The 23,438-nt window shown below is 58.9% G+C and overlaps 1 protein-coding gene across 1 annotated transcript in view; it reads left to right on the plus strand.

The window, feature by feature from the left end:
* The window catches only part of pkd1b (polycystic kidney disease 1b), a 370,954-nt gene that overhangs the window by 231,176 nt on the left and 116,340 nt on the right, over nucleotides 1-23,438 (plus strand). Inside the window, exons 11-14 of the mRNA XM_070856829.1 lie at nucleotides 1,493-5,145; nucleotides 6,991-7,140; nucleotides 9,269-9,406; nucleotides 20,501-20,783. Of these exons, the coding sequence (XP_070712930.1) occupies nucleotides 1,493-5,145; nucleotides 6,991-7,140; nucleotides 9,269-9,406; nucleotides 20,501-20,783 (4,224 nt within the window). The remainder of the gene's footprint in view (nucleotides 1-1,492; nucleotides 5,146-6,990; nucleotides 7,141-9,268; nucleotides 9,407-20,500; nucleotides 20,784-23,438) is intronic.

Consider the following 23,438-nt stretch of genomic DNA (forward strand, 5'->3'; position numbering starts at 1 on the left):
TCTCTCTCTCTCTGTCTCTCTCTCTCTGTATCTCTCTCTCTCTATCTGTCTGTCTCTCTCTCTGAATCTTTATCTCTCTTTCTCTCTCTCTGTAACTCTCTCTCTCTATATGTCTGTCTCTCTCTCTCTCTCTGTATCTCTCTCTGTATCTCTTTCTCTGTTTCTCTCTCTCTGTATCTCTATCTCTGTATCTCTCTCTGTCTCTCTCTCTGTATCTCCATCTCACTATCTCTCTCTCTGTCTCTCTCTCTCTCTGAATCTCTCTCTCTGTCTCTCTCTCTCTCTCTCTGTATCTCTCTCTCTCTATCTCTCTCTTTGTATCTCTCTCTCTTTTTGTACCTCTCTCTCTCTGTGTATCTCTCTCTCTCTATAGTCTCTCCATATCTCTCTCTCTGTATCTCTCTGTATCTCTCCCTTGCTGTATCTCTCTCTTTCTCTGTATCTCTCACTCTCTCTCTCTCTGTATCTATCACTCTCTCTCTCTGTATCTCTCCCTCTCTGTATCTTTCTCTATATATCTCTCTCTCTGTATCTCTCTCACAATCTGTATCTCTCTCGCTCTGTATCTCTCTCTCTCTCTGTATCTCTCTCTCTCTATCTTTCTCTCTGCATCTCTTTCTCTATCTCTCGCTCTGTATCTCTCTCTCTCTGTATCTCTCTCTCTCTCTCTGTATATCTCTCTCTCTGTATCTCTCTATCTGTAGCTCTCTCTCTAGTATCTCTCTTTCTCCGTATCTCACTCTCTCCGTATCTCTCACTCTATCTTTCTCTCTGTATCTCTCTTTCTCCGTATCTCACTCTCTCCGTATCTCTCACTCTAGCTTTCTCTCTGTATCTCCATATCTCTCTCTCTCCGACATGTACACGCGTCTCGTGTTCCCCGACTTGCTGTTTCATGTTTTGTCACATCTTTGCCTTGCTCACTCTGTTCCTCCCTGTGTTTTTGCTCTTTATTCTCGTCTCTCACCGCCCTTTCAAAAAAAGTTCATCTGTTTTTCTGTCACTCTCCTGTGCACCCTCTCTGTCAATCTCTCTGTCTCTCTCTGTATCTCTCTCTCTATCTCTCTATCGCTCTCTCTCTTTCTCTCTCTCTGCATCTCTCTCTCTCTGTCCCTCCTCTCTCTCTGTCTCTCTCTGTGTATCTCTCTCTCTGTCTCTCTATCTCTTTCTTGTTTTCTCTCTTTCTCTGTATCTCTCTCTCTCTGTATCTCTCTCTCTGTCTCTCTATCACTCTCTCTCTCTGTCCCTCCCCTCTCTCTGTCTCGCTCTGTGTATCTCTCTCTCTGTCGCTCACTCTGTCTCTCTCTCTGTCTCTCCCTCTCTCTCTCGCACTCTCTCTATCACACTCTCTCTCTGTCTCCCTCTCTCTGTCTCTCGCGCTCTCTGTTGCTGTCTTTGGGCTGACGGAGACAGCTGTATGGCCAGGAGTCCATTCACATAAGCTGCAAATAACCAACTAACAGTTTAAAACAAACCACTTCTGTTTCTCCAGGTGACTATATTTTGGAGGTGGAGATTGTTGCTCAGTGGAGCTGTGTAAAGAGGAGCCTCTCGGTGGCTGCCCGTAGCCCTTTGTCGGGATTGAGCTGTGCACTGACCCCGGACCACCCTCGCATCAATGGGCTCATTGAGTTTGCAGCCGTCCCTCGCCCCTCCTCCTACGGGATAGTCTACACGTGGAACTTTGGGGATGGAGCTGCGGTTGTGGTGGGGACGAATGCCACGGTGGGCCACAGGTTTACAGCGAGGGGAGTTTACAACGTGACCCTCCAGGCCAATGACACGGCCAGTGGGCTGCGTTGCCACCTGACGGTGACAGTGGAGGAAGAGGTGGCGGGCGTCGTGGTGACCACCAGCGGACGGGCCGAGCTGGGCTCCACCACGCTGGTCCGTGCCCACGCATCAAACGGCACCAACGTGGTGTGGGCCTTCGACATGGGGGACGGACGCACCTTCGCCAACCTGATCACCGCTGCTGTCTCTCACACCTACGGGGGGGAAGGGAGTTATACCGTGGCTGTGACCGGCAGCAATGCGGTGAGCTCGGCCAGCTGCTCGGCGACGGTCGAGGTCTACGCGCTGAGGGTGACGGCAATCAGGATGTCCGGCTGCCTGGCCACAGGGCGGGAGGCCGCGTTTCGGGCCGAGGTCTCTGGAGCCGGCAACGCCACGCGCTTCCGCTGGAGCTTCGGTGACGGCAGCCCAGCCCGGGAGGTGCGCGGCAGCCCTGCGCTCCTCCACGCCTACGCCACAGCCGGCAACTACACTATGGCCGTTACCGCCCGCAGCCCCTTCAGTGCTGCCTCCCACCAGGCCGCCGTCTGCGTGGAGGCGCCGATCGGCTCCGTGCGTCTGGCTGCCGGCAGCCGTTGGGCGTTGCCTGGCGAGCCGGTGCGGTTCGTGGCCGAAGTAGTGCCCCGGGAGGACAGGCAGCACCGGTACGAATACCGGTGGGATATGGGAGTGCCGAGCCCCCCCAAGCCCAGCCGTGGCGAGCTAACGTTCGCCTACAGCCGGTTCGGTGTCTACGTGGCCACCGTCCGCGTCAGCAACCGGATTGATGGCCGCAGCGGCTCCTGCTCGGTGGCCGTTCAGGAAAGTGTCGGTGACTTCACCATCCGGCACGACGGTGATGGCCGGGCGGCCCTCTCGATGAACCGGACTTACCAATTCCGCCTGCGCGGGGCCTCGGGCACCAACGCCACCTTCCGCTGGGACTTTGGCGATGGCTCGGCCGGAGGGCGGGGCCTCCAGCGGGCGCATGTTTACCGGAGCCCCGGCCCCTTCACCATCACCGTCATCGGGGAAAACCTGGTCAGTCTCGTGGAGAGGCGCCTTGGCGTGCGGGTGGTGACCCCCGTCACGCGGCTGAGCCTCGGCGCCGAGCGGCGCACGGTGGAGGTTGGGGCGGAGGCAGTGTTCACCGCCGCCCTGTCCGCAGGGGAACCGGTCTCTTTCTCCTGGGCCGTGTGCGGAGACTGCGCCCTGCGCCCGGGGCCCGCCCGCTTCGGGCACACGTTCCGGCAGCCCGGCACGTACATGGTGGTGGCGAGGGCGAGGAACGAGGTTAGCGAGGAGACGGCGACGGTCACCATTCGGGCCGAAGAGAGGATCCAAGAGCTGGAGGTACGCAGCGGAGACCTGATCTGGGGCGGTTACCATGCCGCCGGGGAAGCCTGTGCGCTGCGCGCGGGCGTGGCACGCGGCTCCAACGTGTCCTACGAGTGGACCATTAGCCGAGGGGCCGTCGTGGTGGCAGAGGGTCAAGGATCGACGGTGGTCTTCCAACCAGAGGTGGCCGGGCATTACCGCGTGGCAGTGCTGGCCGCAAACGCTCTCGGCAGAGTCAACCAAAGCAAAGAGATCTTGGTCCAGGAGCGTATCGTCGCGGTGGAGGTCACCACGACATCGCGCGAGGCAGCTACTGGGGAGACGGTTCACCTGAGGGTAACGGTGGTGTCGGGGAGTGACTTGCTGTACGAATGGTCAGTCGAAGCAGATGCCGAGTGTCTCGGGACCAACGTCTCCTCGCTCTCCTGCGTTTACCCGTCTGCGGGCACCGCCATGGTGAACGTGACTGTCAGCAACGGTCTGGGCAGGGCGCGGGGTTCGCTGGCACTCAGAATCCAGGAGCCCATCTCGGGAGTGAGCTACACGGTGCTGGGCGCGGAACCTCCCTTCTACGTGCCGTCCAACGCCTCCGCTGGCATGCGGGGCTCCGTGGCCACTGGCACCGACGTCTCCTGGGAGTGGAGCATGCCGGGGGCCGCGGGAACCAGGACTTGGCGGGGGCGGGAGGCCAAGCACGCATTCGGCAGGGCGGGCGTGTACCCACTGGCCCTCAACGCTTCCAACAGGGTGAGCTGGGAGGCAGCGCGCCACGACATCACCACGCAGGACCGGGTGTGGGGGCTAGCAGTGGTGCCGGACAAGGCGACGGTGCGGGCGGGCGAGGCGGTAACCTTCACCCTCAGCGTGCGGCAGGGCAGCGAAGTGCGCTACTCGCTGTACTTCCCCAGCCTGGACGTGGGCGTCTCGCTGCACGCCGGGTCCTACCGGACAGCCTTCCCCTCGCTGGGGCAGCACAACGCCACCGCCACCGCGAGCAACGCGGTCAGTGGCGAGACACGCTCCACCTGCGTGGCGGTGGTGGAGGAGATCGGCGGGCTGCACTTGGTCAACTGTTGCCGACCGGCGGCGGAGGCCGGCAGGGCGATGGTGCTGACGGCGGGCGTGCGGACGGGGGCGGAGGGCGCGAGGTACCGGTGGCACCTCCACCTGCCGGGCTCCCCAGACTGGCACCTCTCGGGCCCCAGCGTCACCTACACTCCCCCGGGCGTCGGGGAGCTCACCGTCTGCCTCGAGGCTGCTGGTCAGCTGGGCGAGCTGACGCTGACCCAACACTTCCGGGTCCAGCTCTCGGTGATGGCGGCGGCAGAGCTGTGGACCGACAGCACCGAGCCGTTCGTCGGCCAGGCTGTGATGTTCGGCATGGCAGTGTCCGGGGGCAGCGATGTGCGGTACCGCTGGGACTTCGGCGACTCCCGCACGCCGATCGTGGGCCGCAACGGCACCGCCCGGCACCGCTATGGGGTGGCCGGCCGCTACACGGTGGAGGCCGAGGCCTTCAACGAGGTCAGCTCGGCGCGGGCCTGGCTCGCGGTCACGGTGCGCCGGCCCAAGTGCCGGGCGCCCGAGGTGCAGCTGGTCCGGCCTCCACCCGCCGTGGCCAGGGCACGCGCCAACTACTTCCAGGCCCACGTGGACCTGGGGGGCTGCACCGCCTACCGGGCCCGCTATCACTGGCAGGCCTTCCAGACAGCCAGCTGCGGCGGCTCGGCCACACTGCCCCTCGGCGACGCCGACACTGCCAGACCCCTCCTGGCGCTGCCCAAGCTGGTGCTGCCCCTCGGCACGTTGTGCCTGCAGTTCACGGCGGAGCTGCGCGGCACGCCGTTGAGCCGGGCGGTGGTGGTGGTGATCCGCGTGGTGCAGAGCAAACTGGTGGCCGTGATCGGAGGGGGATCGGAGAGGACCTGGGATGATCGGCAGGACCTGGTGCTGGACGCATCCAAATCCTATGACCCGGATGTTGCAGTGGCAGAGGCGGACGGCCTGACGTATCACTGGCATTGCCAGACCACGGTAAGACTCAAACCCCACCTCCCTCATAGAACCATAGAATAGTACAGCACACAAGGAGGCCATTCGGCCCATCGAGTCTGTGCCGGCTCCTGCCAAGTGCAAATGCAGTTAGTCCCACTCCCCCCGCTCTTTTCCCACAGCCCGGCAAATTCTTCTCCGTCATGTACTAATTCAAACCCCGTTTGAGGTCTGCTATTGAATCATGTTCCAACCCCCTTTCAGGCCGTGCATTCCAAATCCTAACCACTCACTGCATAAAAAAGTTATGTTAAATAGTGACTGGATGGGAACACACGCCCGGAAAAGTAAGGGGCAGGAGAAGACCGGCTAGTCCATCAATCCTGGCCCACATTCCTGATGTTCCCCGTCTCCTGACTAGACACTTCCAACCCTCTCCTGGGAGAGACAGAAAGACAGAGAAAAACCCAGGACCAATGAGGGAAAAACTACTCGAGGAAATTCCTCGCCAATCCCCTCAGGCGATGGAACCCACTGCAGGAGATCACACGGGCCAAGTGTCGCCTATAACCACACACAATGCAATCTCTGCCCCAGTTAGGAAACGCTGCAATGCTGTACCTCTGGGGGATGGGGCTGTGAGGTAGACACTGGGGACCTTTTCTGGGCCCTGGTTCAAACCCAAGCCAGGCTGAGGGAATGAGATTAGTCTCCGCCTGCTCAACTCCCAATCAAATGAGTCTCAGTCCAGTTCCTCGAGGGCCTGGGGCCTCAGCACGAGACTGCCCTGAGCCCCAGTTCCAGACTAACCAGGAATCCAACTCCGAGCCGATAGCATGGCCCCACCAGTGAGGTTAGAGCTGAGGAAAATGAATGGACAGTGTAGGGGGAGCATTATTCTGTATCTAATCCATGCTGTACCTGCCCTGGGAGTGTTTGATGGGACACTGTAGCGGGAGCTTTACTCTGTATCTAACCCGTGCTGTATCTGCCCTGGGAGTGTTTGATGGGACACTGTAACGGGAGCATTACTCTGTACCTAACCCGTGCTGTACCTACCCTGGGAGTGTTAGAGACTGATTTTTGGTGCCTGAAATAGTTACTGTTGCCTGTTTCAGGGAGTGAGTGCGAGTGGAGTTTCGGGGGGTGGTGTCGTGGGGTGGAATCGGGGGGGTGAGTGGGAGTGGGGTTTGGGGGGGTGGGGTGTGGGGTGGGATTGGGGGGGTGAGTGGGAGTGGGGTTTGGGGGGTGGGGTGTGGGGTGGGATTGGGGGGCTGAGTGGGAGTGGGTTTGGGGGGGTGGGGTGTGGGGTAGGATCGGGGGGGTGAGTGGGAGTGGGTTTGGGGGGGTGGGGTCGTGGGGTGGTATCGGGGGGGTGAGTGGGAGTGGGGTTTGGGGGGGTGGGGTGTGGGATGGGATCGGGGGGTGAGTGGGAGTGGGGTTTGGGGTGTGGGGTGGGATTGGGGGGGTGAGTGGGAGTGGGGTTTGGGGGGGTGGGGTGTGGGGTGGGATCGGGGGGGTGAGTGGGAGTGGGGTTTGGGGGGGTGGGGTGTGGAGTGGGATCGGGGGGGTGAGTGGAAGTGGGGTTTGGGGGGGTGGGGTCGTGGGGTGGATCGGGGGGGTGAGTGGGAGTGGGGTTTGGGGGGGTGGGGTGTGGGGTGGGATCGGGGGGGTGAGTGGGAGTGGGGTTTGGGGGGGTGGGGTGTGGGGTGGGATCGGGGGGGTGAGTGGGAGTGGGGTTTGGGGGGTGGGGTCGTGGGGTGGGATCGGGGGGGTGAGTGGGAGTCGGGTTTGGGTGGAGTGGGGTGTGGGTTGGGCCCAGGACACAGCAAGTGGCTGGGTCACTGTTACAAATGACCCGTTGATCGTTACATCCCTTGTTTCCAGGATCAATCCACTTATCCCTGTATCCCTACTGCCGCTCTGACAGAGCCTGTTGTCACCATCCCCAGGGGTGCTCTGCTGCCGGGCACCACGTACGTGTTCACACTGACCCTCAGCAAGCTGGGCAAGGAGGCCGCCCACACCACTCAAACCGTAAGTCCCATCTATCCTCAGGGCCGTGGATGGACCAGGAGAGATTGCACAGAAAGATCTCGGAGATTCTGGGTGTGTGACAGGCTTGCGCGGGGCCTAGATACCGTCACGTGCCGTGAGAATGAAGCTCGATATATTTCCACATTCATTTCATCCCTTGGATTCACCCACAACACATTCATTTCAACAGCATTGGGTCCCCAGGACAGCTTCGTGACACTGCTTAGTGTGCAGACCAACCAGATATAGAATCAGTTTGGGTGGAGATAAGAAACAATAAGGGAAAGAAGTCACTGGTGGGAGTAGTCTACAGGCCCCCAAACAGTAGCTACACTGTAGGACAGAGTATAGATCAAGAAATAATGGAGGCTTGTAAGAAAGGTACTGCGATAATCATGGGCGATTTTAATCTTCACATTGATTGGACAATTCAAATTGACCAAGGTAGCCTTGAGGAAGCGTTCATAGAGTGTATTCGGGATGGTTTCTTAGAACGATACCTTATGGAACAAACCAGGAAGCAGGCTATTTTAGATCTGGTAATGTGTAATGAGATAGGATTAATCAAATATATTGAATATATTTAAGGTGGAGATAGACAGATTTTTGAGTGATAAGGGAGTCAAGGGTTATGGGGAGCGGGCAGGGAAGTGGAGCTGAGCCCAAGATCAGATCAGCCATGATCTTATTGAATGACGGAGCAGGCTCGAGGGGCCGAATGGCCTACTCCTGCTCCTATTTCTTATGTTCTTATGTGGTCAACTTTCAATTCTTGGTCTGTACTGAGTCATCTCATGAACAGAATTGGAGGCATGGCACTCCACCGTAGCATCTGATTGCTGGAGAGGGGAAAATCAGCTCAGGTCATGCTCTGAGTGGCTGTCTAATGATTCCTGCCCCTGTGTTTGTCCCTGTGTCTGTGTGTGAGCGTACGTGTGTGATTGTCCCTGTGTGGATGTCTGTGTGTGTGTGTTCTTGTGTTTGTGTCCCTATGTGTGTGTGTCTGTGTGCGCGTGTGTGTCTGTGTGTGTGTGTGCCTGTGTGTGTGTCTGTGTGCTCGTGTGTCTGTGTGCGCGTGTGTGTCTGTGTGTGTGCATCTATGTATGTGTCCCTTTGTGTGTGTGGGCCCAGAAGAGGCAAGGGCCCAGGGGCAGCACGGGCCAGCCCACACTGCGATATGTGTGCGCACCAGGTCTCCAGTCGTCCTGGTTAACCCTTGCCACTGGACCAAGACCTAGCTCTGTCAAGCCCGTGTGGTGGCTGGTGTGCAACGGCCACCACACTTTTAAAAAATCCACGCACAGGCATCTTCCACCCCTGGAGTTCAGGACTGGAATATTAGGTCCTTCATTGAAACATCTGTGAACTCATCGCTTTTGGTGTGGAAGCAAGTCATCCTCATTCGAGGGACCGCCTATGATGATGATGTATGTGTCTGTGAGCGTGGATGTGTCTTTATGTAGGTGTCTCTTTGTGTCTGTGTGTATGAGAGTCTGTGTGTGTGTATCTGTGTGTGTATCTGTGTGTGTGTGTCTGTGTGTGAATGTCTGTGTCTCTTTGTGTCTGTGTGTTTCTCGATGCATTTGTCTATGTGTGTTTGTCATGTGTCTGTGTGTGTGTGGGTATGTGCATGTATGCACGTGTGTCCGTGTGTGTGCGTGTGCATGTGTCTGTGTGTGTGTATGCGCGAGTGTCTGTTGTGTGTGTGTGTGTGTATGTGTGTGTGCATGCGTGTATGCGCATGCACGTGTGTGTGTGTGCGTGCATGTGTGTGTGCGCGCGCACATGCACATGTGTGTGTGTGCATGTGTGTGTGCGCATGCACGTGTGTGTGTGCATGTGTGCATGTGTGTGTGTGCGCATGCACGTGTGTGTGTGCATGTGCACGCGCGCGCGTGTGTATGCATGTGTGTGTGTGCATGCACGAGTGTGTGTGTGTGCGTGTGTGCGTGTGCGTGTGTGTGTGTGTGCGTGTGTGTGTGTGTGTGTGTGTGCGTGTGTGTGCGTGCGCATGTGTGTGTGTGTTTCTTTATGAAAAGCATTGAATTGGTGATTGTGTTGGGCGTGCGTGATTCAGCCCTGTGTCCGTGTGCTGGCCGAGATACAACCCCTGTGTTGTGAACTGCAGGTTCTGGTTCGAGCTGGGAAGATCCCGTGTGTGATGTTGGAATGTATCTCCTGCCATGTCCTCTGGAGCTATGCAGTGAGCAGGAGCACCCACGTAACGCTGGCCGGAAGATGTGAGAACTGCGGCAACAAGTCCACGGTAAGTCTCCCCAGTAACGCGTGTGCTCCCCCCCACCCACCCTTTTTATTTTTATTTCCCAGGGCAGCTGGTGATGATTCCACCATTCACTCCCTATCTAGACTTATCTTTTGTTTCCTAACTTGTGCCATTACCATCTCAATTCGGCTCGTCGGCCTTTTTGTCTCTCTAATCTCTCCTGCCTTCCACCCTATCACAGACCTTCCCTTGGTTCTCTCCTCCCCTCCCCCTCTCAGTGCCCCTCCACTTCCTCAAGAATCTGTTCCATCGCAAACTTTCGCCAGTTCTGACGAAGGGTCACAGACCCGAAACATTAACTCTGTTTCTCTCTCCGCAGTCGCTGCCCGACCCGCTGAGATTTCCAGAATTCTCTGTTTTTATTTCAAATTCCAACATCCGCAGTATTTTGCTTTTGTATTAATGGTCTTCTTCTTGTTTTGTGTCTGTCGCTGCCGCGCCCCCCTCCCCTCCCCCCCCCCCCCCCACCGCCTTCAGTTTGTTACAGGCCTCAGTCTCTTTGGAGATGTACACAGGATAGTAATCCAGGCTGACAGTCCCAGTGCAGAACCGAGGGAGTGCTGCACTGTCGGAGGGGCAGTACTGAGGGAGTGCAGCACTGTCGGAGGGTCAGTACTGAGAGAGTGCTGCACTGTCGGAGAGGCAGTACCAAGGGAGTGCTGCACTGTCAGAGGGGCAGTACCAAGGGAGTGCTGCACTGTCGGAGGGGCAGTACTGAGGGAGTGCTGCACTGTCGGAGAGGCAGTACCAAGGGAGTGCTGCACTGTCAGAGGGGCAGTACTGAGGGAGTGCTGCACTGTCGGAGGGGCAGTACTGAGGGACTGATGCACTGTCAGAGGAGCAGCACTGAGGGAGTGCCGCACTGTCGGAGGGGCAATACTGAGGGAGCGCCGCACTGTCGGAGGGACAGTACTGAGGGACTGATGCACTGTCAGAGGAGCAGTACTGAGGGAGTGCCGCACTGTCGGAGGGGCAATACTGAGGGAGCGCCGCACTGTCGGAGGAACAGTACTGAGGAACTGATGCACTGTCGGAGGGGCAGTACTGAGGGACTGATGCACTGTTGGAGGGGCAGTACTGAGGGAGCGCTGCACTGTCGGAGGGGCAGTACTGAGGGAGTGCTGCACTGTCGGAGGGGCAGTACTGAGAGAGCGCTGCACTGTCGGAGGGGCAGTACTGAAAGAGTGCTGCACTGTCAGAGGGGCAGTACTGAGGGAGCGCCGCACTATCTGAGGGACAGTACCGAGGGAGCGCTGCACTGTCTGAGGGACAGTATCGTGGAAGTGCTGCATGTCGGAAGCGCCGGATTTAGGCGAGATGTTAAACCGAGGCATGTCGTCTCTCTTGGGTGGACGTAAAAAACAGAAACCCTGTGGCACTATTGGAAGAAGAGCTGCGGAGCTCTCCCCAACATTCTGAACAACATTTATCCCTCGACCAATATTAGATCAGATTACCCCGTCATTTATCTCATTGTGTGTGTGGGAGCTTGCTGTGCGCAAATTGGCTGCTGCATTTCCCACATTACAGCAGTGACTATACTCCAAAAGTACTTAAAAGGTTGAGAAGCATTTTGAAATATGCTGAGGTTGTAAAAGGCGCTATAGAAATGCAAATCCTTGGCCCAGAAATTGGTGAACTGTAAGGCCCGCCCATTTTTTCGGCAGTCCCCGGGCGGCACCTACATATCAGTGGGGCCAGGCGGGAGTGATTTTCATCGCAGTTGTGTCGGCAATGGCGGGAGCGGGGTTCAGTGGGTGGGAGCAGGGGTTGGTGGGCGGGAGCGGGGGTCAGTGGGCGGGAGCGGGGGTCGGTGGGTGGGAGCGGGGAGCGGGGGTCGGTGGGTGGGAGCGGGGGTCGGTGGGCAGGAGCGGGGGTCGGTGGGCGGGAGCGGGGGTGGGTGGGAGCGGGGAGCAGGGGTCGGTGGGTGGGAGCGGGGGTCGGTGGGTGGGAGCGGGGGTCGGTGGGCGGGAGCGGGGGTGGGTGGGAGCGGGGAGCGGGGGTCGGTGGGTTGGAGCGGGGGTCGGTGGGCGGGAGCGGGGGTCGGTGGGCGGGAGCGGGGGTCGGTGGGCAGGAGCGGGGGTCGGTGGGCGGGAGCGGGGGTGGGTGGGAGCGGGGAGCGGGGGTCGGTGGGTGGGAGCGGGGGTCGGTGGGTGGGAGCGGGGGTCGGTGGGTGGGAGCGGGGGTCGGTGGGCGGGAGCGGGGGTGGGTGGGAGCGGGGAGCGGGGGTCGGTGGGTGGGAGCGGGGGTCGGTGGGCGGGAGCGGGGGTCGGTGGGCGGGAGCGGGGGTGGGTGGGAGCGGGGAGCGGGGGTCGGTGGGTGGGAGCGGGGGTCGGTGGGTGGGAGCGGGGGTCGGTGGGTGGGAGCGGGGGTCGGTGGGCGGGAGCGGGGGTGGGTGGGAGCGGGGAGCGGGGGTCGGTGGGCGGGAGCGGGGGTCGGTGGGCGGGAGCGGGGGTCGGTGGGCAGGAGCGGGGGTCGGTGGGCGGGAGCGGGGGTCGGTGGGCAGGAGCGGGGGTCGGTGGGCAGGAGCGGGAGCGGGGTTCAGTGGGTGGGAGCAGGGGTCAGTGGGCAGGAGCGGGGGTCGGTGGGTGGGATCGGGGGTCGGTGGGTGGGAGCGGGGGTTGGTACGCAGGAGCGGGGGTCGGTGGGCTGGAGCGGGAGCGGGGGTTGGTGGGCGGGAGCGGGGGTCAGTGGGCAGGAGCGGGGGTCGGTGGGTGGGATCGGGGGTCGGTGGGTGGGAGCGGGGGTTGGTACGCAGGAGCGGGGGTCGGTGGGCTGGAGCGGGGGTCGGTGGGTGGGAGCGGGGGTCAGTGGGTGGGAGCGGGGGTCGGTGGGGGTCGGTGGGGGTCGGTGGGCAGGAGTAGGGGTCGGTGGGCTGGAGCGGGGGTCGGTGGGTGGGAGCGGGGGTCGGTGGGTGGGAGCGGGGGTCGGTGGGCTGGAGCGGGGGTCGGTGGGCTGGAGCGGGGGTCGGTGGGTGGGAGCGGGGGTCGGTGGGGGTCGGTGGGCAGGAGCGGGGGTCGGTGGGCTGGAGCGGGGGTCGGTGGGTGGGAGCGGGGGTCGGTGAGTAGGAGCGGGGGTCGGTGGGGGTCGGTGGGCAGGAGCGGGGGTCGGTGGGTAGGAGCGGGGGTCGGTGGGGGTCGGTGGGCAGGAGCAGGGGTCGGTGGGTAGGAGCGGGGGTCGGTGGGGTCGGTGGGCAGGAGCGGGGGTCGGTGGGGGTTGGTGGGTGGGAGCAGGGGTTGGTGGGTGGGAGCGGAGGTTGGTGGGTGGGAGCGGGGATCGGTGGGGGTCGGTGGGCAGGAGCGGGGGTCGGTGGGCAGGAGCGGGGGTCGGTGGGGGTCGGTGGGCAGGAGCCGGGGTCGGTGGGCAGGAGCGGGGGTCAGTGGGTGGGTGCGGGGGTCGGTGGGCTGGAGCGGGGGTCGGTGGGCAGGAGCAGGAGTCGGTGGGCAGGAGCGGGGGTCGGTGGGCGGGAGCGGGGGTCGGTGGGCGGGAGCGGGGGTCAGTGGGCGGGAGTGGGGGTCGGTGGGCAGGAGCGGGGGTCGGTGGGCGGGAGCGGGGGTCGGTGGGCAGGAGCGGGGGTCGGTGGGAAGGAGCGGGGGTCAGTGGGCGGGAGCGGGGGTCGGTGTGCAGGAACGGGGGTCAGTGGGCGGGAGCGGGGGTCGGTGGGCGGGAGCGGGGGTCGGTGGGAAGGAGCGGGGGTCAGTGGGCGGGAGCGGGGGTCGGTGGGAAGGAACGGGGGTAAGTGGGCGGGAGCGGGGGTCGGTGGGCGGGAGCGGGGGTCAGTGGGCGGGGGCGGGGGTCGGTGGGCGGGAGCGAGGGTCAGTGGGCGGGGGCGGGGGTCGGTGGGCGGGAGCGGGGGTCAGTGGGCAGAAGCGGGGGTCGGTGGGCAGGAGCGGGGGTCGGTGGGCGGGAGCGGGGGTCGGTGGGCGGGAGCGGGGGTCAGTGGGCGGGAGTGGGGGTCGGTGGGCAGGAGCGGGGGTCGGTGGGCGGGAGCGGGGGTCGGTGGGCAGGAGCGGGGGTCGGTGGGAAGGAGCGGGGGTCAGTGGGCGGGAGCGGGGGTCGGTGTGCAGGAACGGGGGTCAGTGGGTGGGAGCGGGGGTCGGTGGGCGGGAGCGGGGGTCGGTGGGAAGGAGCGGGGGTCAGTGGGCGGGAGCGGGGGTCGGTGTGCAGGAACGGGGGTAAGTGGGCGGGAGCGGGGGTCGGTGGGCGGGAGCGGGGGTCAGTGGGCGGGGGCGGGGGTCGGTGGGCGGGAGCGAGGGTCAGTGGGCGGGGGCGGGGGTCATTGGGCGGGAGCGGGGGTCAGTGGGCAGAAGCGGGGGTCGGTGGGCAGGAGCGGGGGTCGGTGGGCGGGAGCGGGGATCAGTGGGCGGGAGCGGGGATCAGTGGGCGGGGGCGGGGGTCGGTGGGCGGGAGCGGGGGTCGGTGGGCAGGAGCGGGGGTCAGTGGGCGGGAGCGGGGGTCGGTGGGCTGGATCGGGGGTCGGTGGGCAGGAGCGGGGGTCGGTGGGCAGGAGCGGGGGTCGGTGGGCGGGAGCGGGGGTCGGTGGGCGGGAGCGGGGGTCGGTGGGCTGGATCGGGGGTCGGTGGGCAGGAGCGGGGGTCGGTGGGCAGGAGCGGGGGTCGGTGGGCGGGAGCGGGGGTCAGTGGGCAGAAGCGGGGGTCGGTGGGCAGGAGCGGGGGTCGGTGGGCGGGAGCGGGGATCAGTGGGCGGGAGCGGGGATCAGTGGGCGGGGGCGGGGGTCGGTGGGCGGGAGCGGGGGTCGGTGGGCAGGAGCGGGGGTCAGTGGGCGGGAGCGGGGGTCGGTGGGCAGGAGCGGGAGTAGGTGGGTGGGAGCGGGGGTCGGTGGGCGGGAGCGGGGGTCAGTGGGCGGGGGCGGGGGTCGGTGGGCGGGAGCGGGGGTCGGTGGGCGGGAGCGGGAGTAGGTGGGTGGGAGCGGGGGTCGGTGGGCGGGAGCGGGAGTAGGTGGGTGGGAGCGGGGGTCGGTGGGCGGGAGCGGGGGTCGGTGGGTGGGACCATGGGTCGGTGGGCAGGAGCGGGGGTCGGTGGGCGGGAGCGGGGGTCAGTGGGCAGAAGCGGGGGTCGGTGGGCAGGAGCGGGGGTCGGTGGGCAGGAGCGGGGGTCGGTGGGCAGGAGCGGGGGTCAGTGGGCGGGAGCGGGGGTCGGTGGGCGGGAGCGGGGATCAGTGGGCGGGGGCGGGGGTCGGTGGGCGGGAGCGGGGGTCGGTGGGTGGGAGCGGGAGTAGGTGGGTGGGAGCGGGGGTCGGTGGGCAGGAGCGGGAGCGGGGGTCGGTGGGTGGGAGCGGGGGTCGGTGGGCAGGAGCGGGGGTCGGTGGGCGGGAGCGGGGGTCAGTGGGGGTTGGTGGGTGGAAGCAGGGGTCGGTGAGGGTCGGTGGGCGGGAGCGGGGGTCGGTGGGCGGGAGCGGGAGTAGGTGGGTGGGAGCGGGGGTCGGTGGGCGGGAGCGGGGGTCGGTGGGCAGGAGCGGGAGCGGGGGTCGGTGGGTGGGAGCGGGGGTCGGTGGGCGGGAGCGGGGGTCGGTGGGCGGGAGCGGGGGTCGGTGGGCGGGAGCGGGGGTCAGTGGGGGTTGGTGGGTGGGAGCAGGGGTCGGTGGGTGGGAGCATGGGTCGGTGGGCAGGACCGGGGGTCGGTGGGCAGGAGCGGGAGCCGGGGTCGGTGGGTGGGAGCAGGGGTCAGTGGGCGGGAGCGGGGGTCGTTGGGCGGGAGCGGGAGTAGGTGGGTGGGAGCGGGGGTCAGTGGGCGGGAGCGGGGGTTGGTGTGTGGGAGCGGGGTTCAGCGGTCGGGAGCGGGTGTCAGCGGGCGGGAGCAGGGGTCAGCGTGCGGGAGCAGGGGTCAGCGGGCAGGAGCGGGGTTCGGCAGCAGTGGGCAGGAGGTGCAGGCCTCATGAATCGGAAAAATTCGGAGGCCGTGCACCGCGCATCAGCGCGACTTTTTTTTTGTAGTTTTATTAAGCTGCTGATGTCAGATTTGCCGCGATTGGGCCTGCTGGAACATCTGCGCATGCGCTTAAATTCTGCTCAGTCCATTGCAACTACCAGTTGGAGATGGAAGAGTGTTGGAAATAGAGAGGACCAAATTTATCAGCAGCCATCCATCGAGGACAAAAGGCTTCAATGAAGACTGTTAAAACCAAGGTCAGTGCTCCCTGGTTTACTGATGAAGAACTGGAGGGGCTTGTATCAGAGCTCGAGCGCAGGTATAAAGACCTGACCCGGAAAGGTCGTGGCAAACCTCCACCACCCCAATACAGACACATCTGGAGTGAGATTGATGAGGCCGTGTCCTCAATGGCTAACATTGTGCGGGATGGAGACCAGTGTAGGAAACGGTGGAACGATGTGGTGATATCAGCAAGAGTGAGTAACCATTTATTGGAGGCCTCCCATAGAACACCAAAATGCTCTGTGCCAGGTGTGTGTGTGTGTGTGTGTGTGTGTGTGTGTGTCTGAGTGTTTGTGTGTGAGTGTGTGTGTGTGTGTGTATATGTGACTGTGAGTGTGTGTGTGTGTGTGTGAGTGTGTGTGTGTGACTGTGAGTGTGTGTGTGTGACTGTGAGTGTGAGTGTGTGTGTGTGAGTGTGTGTGTGTGACTGTGAGTGTGTGTGTGTGTGAGTGTGTGTGTGTGTGTGTGTGAGTGAGTGTTTGTGTGTGAGTGTGTGTGTGTGAGTGAGTGTGAGTGTGTGTGTGTGAGTGTGTGTGTGTGAGTGTGTGTGTGTCTGAGTGTTTGTGTCTGAGTGTTTGTGTGAGTGTGAGTGTGTATGTGTGTGTGTGTGAGTATGTGTGTGTGTGACTGTGTCTGTGAGTGTGTGTGTGTGTGAGTGTGTGTGTGTGTGTGTGCGTGCGTGTGAGTGTTTGTGTGTGAGTGTGAGTGTGTGACTGTGAGTGTGTGTGTGTGACTCCGACTGTGAGTGTGTGTGTGAGTGTGACTGTGAGTGTGTGTGACTGTAAGTGTGTGTGAGTGTGAGTGTGTGTGTGTGTGAATGTTTTTGTGTGAGTGTTTGTGTGTGAGTGAGTGTGAGTGTGTGTGTGTGAGTGTGTGTGTGTGAGTGTGTGTGTGTCTGAGTGTTTGTGTCTGAGTGTTTGTGTGAGTGTGAGTGTGTATGTGTGTGTGTGAGTATGTGTGTGTGTGACTGTGTCTGTGAGTGTGTGTGTGTGCGTGTGTGTGTGTGTGTGTGTGCGTGCGTGTGAGTGTTTGTGTGTGAGTGTGAGTGTGTGACTGTGAGTGTGTGTGTGTGACTCCGACTGTGAGTGTGTGTGTGAGTGTGACTGTGAGTGTGTGTGACTGTAAGTGTGTGTGAGTGTGAGTGTGAGTGTGTGTGTGTGTGAATGTTTTTGTGTGAGTGTTTGTGTGTGAGTGTGAGTGTGTGTGTGTGAGTGTGTGTGACTGTGAGTGTGAGTGTGTGTGTGTGAGTGTGAGTGTGTGAGTATTTGTGTGTGAGTGTGAGTGTGTGTGTGTGAGTGTGAGTGTGAGTGTGAGTGTGTGACTGAGTGTGAGTGTGCGTGTGTGAATGTGTGTATGTGACTGTGACTGTGAGTGTGAGTGTGTGTGTGAGTGTGAGTGTGTGTGTGTGACTGTGAGTGTGAGTGTGTGTGTGTGAGTGTGTGTGACTGAGTGTGAGTGTGAGTGTGTGACTGTGAGTGTGAGTGTGTGTGTGTGAGTGTGTGTGTGTGTGACTGTGACTGTGAGTGTGAGTGTGAGTGTGTGACTGTGAGTGTGAGTGTGTGTGAGTGTGTGTGAGTGTGTGTGACTGTGACTGAGTGTGAGTTTGTGAGTGTGTGTGTGTGACTGTGAGTGTGTGTGTGTGAGTTTGTGTGACTGTGAGTGTGAGTGTGTGTGTGTGAGTGTGTGTGACTGTGACTGTGAGTGTGAGTGTGAGTGTGTGACTGTGAGTGTGAGTGTGTGTGTGTGACTGAGTGTGAGTGTGTGTGTGTGTGTGTGAGTGTGTGTGACTGTGAGTGTGAGTGTGAGTGTGTGACTGTGAGTGTGAGTGTGTGTGTGAGTGTGTGACTGTGACTGTGAGTGTGAGTGTGTGTGACTGAGTGTGAGTGTGTGTGTGTGTGTGTGAGTGTGTGTGACTGTGACTGTGAGTGTGAGTGTGTGACTGTGAGTGTGTGTGTGTGAGTGTGTGAGTATTTGTGTGTGAGTGTGAGTGTGAGTGTGTGTGTGTGAGTGTGAGTGTGTGTGACTGTGACTGTGATTGTGAGTGTGTGACTGTGAGTGTGAGTGTGTGTGTGTGTGAGTGTGTGTGACTGTGAGTGTGAGTGTGAGTGTGTGTGTGAGTGTGTGTGTGTGTGACTGTGAGTGTGAGTGTGTGTGTGTGAGTGTGAGTGTGTGTGACTGTGACTGTGAGTGTGAGTGTGTGACTGTGAGTGTGAGTTTGTGTGTGTGTGACTGTGACTGTGAGTGTGAGTGTGAGTGTGAGTGTGTGTGTGAGTGTGTGTGACTGTGACTGTGAGTGTGAGTGTGAGTGTGTGTGTGTGACTGTGAGTGTGAGTGTGTGTGTGTGTGAGTGTGTGTGACTGTGACTGTGAGTGTGAGTGTGAGTGTGAGTGTGCTGCATGAGCGAAAGGGGTCATGGCTGGCATTTATCTTTCTGCGGAAGAAAAATACATCCAAGGCAGCAAGCCTGAGTACCACGGGAGGGGGCCCAGCAGATGTCATCGAGTTGAGCAGCCTGGAGGAGCATGCCTTGGCATTGGTGGGTGACCACCACCGTGCCACCACAAAGGGTAATGCAGATCCTGTGTTAGAGCACGGTACGGTTATACTAATACCCGCTGTGCGTAACACTGATGGCATGAACGCTCATGCAATGTTAAGCCAAATGGGCTTTCTGGCACATTTTGTCGCCCATTAATGGTGTGCCCATGTAGAGATGGAACTCCTTGATGGCACAATGTGAGATGGGACGCCTCACATGTCGGCGTCACCAATCCTCCGCCCATCCGCCCATAGAATGAAATGTTGGCCTCTGCCTGCAGATGGTGAGACCGAACAATGAACACCATCCACCTCTGGCACACAAAGGCCGAGTGCGGCCCCCAACGTCTCCCACCCCAACGTTGTCAACAGCCCAAGACAGCGGCTCCTTCCTCCACCCCGCCACCCGCCCCCCCCCAAGATCACCCATATCCACCACACCCACCTCCGCCACCGAGAGTCCGGAAGAACAGGAGAGAGATGAGGGAGCAGGGCCCGTGGTCGAGCCACTTGAGGAAGAGGAGGACAGCAGCCTCCTGACGTGTGTACCACCTGTCTGGGGATCCTCGGCGTGGGGGTCCGAATTCCTGGGCTTCGAACCGGACGAACCGAGAACAAGTGCTGGCAGGCACAGAGGCCGTGGCTCTAAATCAGCCGAGGTGCGCGATGCCACAACCACCCAACACCCACCTGAGGATGCAGGACGGCTCGCAGCGACTCACGAGATGGTGCAGCTATGGAGGACGAGCGTGGAGCTAGGTCACGACCTGCTGCAGACCATGGCTGGGGTAGCTGCCACCATCGAGACCTTTGCTCAGCACCATACTGACAGCATGCAGCGGCTCACTCGTGCGGTGGAGCGCACCAACGAGTCTGTTGAGGCGACGAGGCAAGCGGTGGCCTCTGGCCAGGTCGTGCAAGCCCCCGATCCCACACCCTTAAGGCAGTCGGATCCCGAGGAACCGGAGATGCCGGGGCCTTCAAGTCACGTCCCCTACCTTTTCGCCAAGGCGGACACGTCTGCAGAAATCTGGCCGCCCTCCTGCACAACCTGCTCAATCCGAGGCGGGGAAGGGTAAGGGCGCGGCGCGGCGTGTTGAAGGCGGGGCAAAGCAGAGGACCATGGGCCTCACATTGGGGGGGCGGGGGGGCAGAGAGGTGGTGGTAGCGGGTAGAGGGGTGGGTGCTGGTGCAAATATTCTTCATCTTATTATGTTATGTCACTTTTGGTATGCTGGGATTTTCAATACAGTCACATTGTTCACCTTCTCTTGGTCAGTGTCTCATTTTTACATAATGTGTGGTGCCTTCTGAGAAAAACACAGCTCTCCCTCAGGTGCTCTGCTCGAAGAGGAATATCTTACCCTCCACATACGACTGCACTGTATAATGGGTCCTGTCATTAGGCCACAGCGAGACGACAAGTAAGGGTCACCAATGCTGCAAGGCCATTCAATGCCTGTCAGTTGAACTACTTGCAGGGCACACATTGAGGCTTTTTATTACGACACACATCGCAGAGTGCCACCCCTGAGATAACATGGTCATCAGTGACATTGCAATCCATGATATGTATTTTTCCGTCTTCCATACCTCATGTGGTGCTGCTCTCACTATCACTAGCAGTGAGCTGCCAGAGCTTTACATCTTCTAACTCTCGCTTATTCACTCTGACACAAGCTCAGACCATCGGCGCAGTCACAATCTGTCACTGAATATGGTCCGCCTGAAATGCTGTCAACACTTGTCGGGCATCTCCACTGAGCCTTCAACATCTCTCGATACTTATTGCCGCTTCCCCCACTACGCCCTCCCTTCCACGGAGTCACGTGGATTTACATTTCCCAACGGTCTGTGTGCGGGTTGAGGTCCATTCCATCAAGCTGTCAGAGCCAGGTATAATGCTCCAGCACGTGCATGATAGCCGGGGTGTGCAGCGCTGCAGGACTCTCAGCGATTCTCCCCGCCGCCCGACTCACAGACAGCTTTTTGCCAGTGGTCCTTCTGTCGGGCAGCAGGGCGATCTCAGTGGATCGCGCCCGAGGATAATGCCGGATTTCCCGCCTCCGACGCGGGCGGGCGGCAGCACGTCACTCCGGCGGGACCTCTGCCACCAATCTCCCGCCCGGCGGCACGTGGGCAGTACCGGAGGGATCTCCGAAAACAAAATTCTTTCTGGCGCAACCTCGGCCGCACTTCCACCAATTTCGGCCCCCGTTATTCCTTTCTGTATAATGTACTGCAGTTCGATAACAGGAGAGGATGCTCATGGTTGTGATGCCCATGCAGAGGAATAGCTGTCCTCCATCTTGCTTGGCGGGCAACTTGCTCATTTGCATTTTCTGTGCTTCGTTTTCTTTGCAGCACAAATGGACAGTTCAGAGTTCAGACGGCAACCCTTTGACCTTAGACAACAAAACCACCTCCACCGGAGACTCAAATCCCGACCTGGTCATTCGACGGGGTGTCCTGCAAGATGGGGTCAACTACACCTTCACCTTGAACATAACTGACCCGGAAGAGGAAACTATAGGGTTCTCCAGCATCATTCTGACCCCTAACTACCCGCCCAGCGGAGGGGCCTGCACCATCCACCCAGACCAGGCCCTCTACCTGTTGGAGACCCCCCTCAGCTTCAACTGCACAGGTAATCGGTGACCACACGTTAATTTTCAACTCTTTCCCACCTCCCCCAATCCCCCAAACCCGGTCCCTTCCAGATTGCTGTTTTTCTGATGGATCTTTGTGGTCATTAGTTGAGGAGTGATAGTGCTGGCACCATTCATTGGCCAACCTAGTGCCAAATGGTCTTCAATGATGGGCAATCAGTGGGCTCTGTGCCTGGATGCCTCTGAGATCATAACAGGTGGCAGATGAGACCTTCATCCCATTCAGCAGTGGCTCAGTGGGCAGCACACTCGCCTCTGGGTCAGAAGGTCGTGGGTTCAAATCCCACTCCAGGGACTTGAGCACAATAAATTTCGTCTGACACTCCCAGTGCAGTGCTGAGGGAGCACTGCACTGTCGGAGGTGCCATCTTTCGGATGAGACGTAAAACCGAGGCCCAGTCTGCTCTCTCAGATGGACGTAAAAGATCCCATGGCACTATTTCGAAAAAGAGCAGGGGAGTTAAGCCTGGTGTCCTGACCAATATTTATCCCTCAAACAACATAACAAAAAACAGATTATCTGGTCATTATCACATTGTTGTTTGTGGGAGCTTGCTGTGCACAAATTGACTGCCGCGTTTCCCACATTACAACAGTGACTACACTCCAAAAGTACTTCATTGGCTGTAAAGCGCTTTGAGGTGGTCGTGAAAGGCGCTATATAAATGCAAGTACATTCCTGTCTGGCGTAAAAATAAAAAAGGGAAGGTGGCTCAACCGTGGCTATCAAGGGAAATCAGGGATAGTATTAAAGCCAAGGAAGTGGCATACAAATTGGCCAGAAATAGCAGCGAACCCGGGGACTGGGAGAAATTTAGAACTCAGCAGAGGAGGACAAAGAGTTTGATTAGGGCAGGGAAAATGGAGTACGAGAAGAAGCTTGCAGGGAACATTAAGACGGATTGCAAAAGTTTCTATAGATATGTAAAGAGAAAAAGGTTAGTAAAGACAAACGTAGGTGCCCTGCAGTCAGAATCAGGGGAAGTCATAACGGGGAACAAAGAAATGGCGGACCAATTGAACAAGTACTTTGGTTCGGTATTCACTAAGGAGGACACAAACAACCTTCCGGATATAAAAGGGGTCAGAGGGTCTAGTAAGAAGGAGGAACTGAGGGAAATCCTTATTAGTCGGGAAATTGTGTTGGGGAAATTGATGGGATTGAAGGCCGATAAATCCCCAGGGCCTGATGGACTGCATCCCAGAGTACTTAAGGAGGTAGCCTTGGAAATAGCAGATGCATTGACAGTCATTTTCCAACATTCCATTGACTCTGGATCAGTTCCTATTGAGTGGAGGGTAGCCAATGTAACCCCACTTTTAAAAAAAGGAGGGAGAGAGAAAACAGGGAATTATAGACCAGTCAACCTGACATCGGTAGTGGGTAAAATGATGGAATCAATTATTAAGGATGTCATAGCAGTGCATTTGGAAAGAGGTGACATGATAGGTCCAAGTCAGCATGGATTTGTGAAAGGGAAATCATGCTTGACAAATCTTCTGGAATTTTTTGAGGATGTTTCCAGTAGAGTGGACAAGGGAGAACCAGTTGATGTGGTGTATTTGGACTTTCAGAAGGCTTTCGACAAGGTCCCACACAAGAGATTAATGTGCAAAGTTAAAGCACATGGGATTGGGGATAGTGTGCTGACATGGATTGAGAACTGGTTGTCAGACAGGAAGCAAAGAGTAGGAGTAAATGGGGACTTTTCAGAATGGCAGGCAGTGACTAGTGGGGTACCGCAAGGTTCTGTGCTGGTGCCCCAGCTGTTTACACTGTACATTAATGATTTAGATGAGGGGATTAAATGTAGTATCTCCAAATTTGCCGATGACACTAAGTTGGGTGGCAACGTGTGCTGCGAGGAGGATGCTATGAGGCTTCAGAGCGACTTGGATAGGTTCGGTGAGTGGGCAAATGCATGGCAGATGAAGTATAATGTGGATAAATGTGAGGTTATCCACTCTGGTGGTAAAAACAGAGAAACAGACTATTATCTGAATGGTGACAGATTAGGAAAAGGGAAGGTGCAACGAGACCTGGGTGTCATGGTACATCAGTCATGCAGGTACAGCAGGCGGTTAAGAAAGCAAATGGCATGTTGGCCTTCATCGCGAGGGGATTTGAGTACAGGGGCAGGGAGGTGTTGCTACAGTTGTACAGGGCCTTGGTGAGGCCACACCTGGAGTATTGTGTACAGTTTTGGTCTCCTAACCTGAGGAAGGACATTCTTGCTATTGAGGGAGTGCAGCGAAGGTTCACCAGACTGATTCCCGGGATGGCGGGACTGACCTATCAAGAAAGACTGGATCAACTGGGCTTGTATTCACTGGAGTTCAGAAGAATGAGAGGGGACCTCATAGAAACGTTTAAAATTCTGATGGGTTTAGACAGGTTAGATGCAGGAAGAATGTTCCCAATGTTGGGGAAGTCCAGAACCAGGGGACACAGTCTAAGGATAAGGGGTAAGCCATTTAGGACCGAGATGAGGAGAAACTTCTTCACCCAGAGAGTGGTGAACCTGTGGAATTCTCTACCACAGAAAGTTGTTGAGGCCAATTCACTAAATATATTCAAAAGGAGTTAGATGAAGTCCTTACTACTTGGGGGATCAAGGGGTATAGCGAGAAAG

Source organism: Pristiophorus japonicus, chromosome 16 (assembly GCF_044704955.1).
Source record: "Pristiophorus japonicus isolate sPriJap1 chromosome 16, sPriJap1.hap1, whole genome shotgun sequence".
NCBI lineage: Eukaryota > Metazoa > Chordata > Chondrichthyes > Pristiophoridae > Pristiophorus > Pristiophorus japonicus.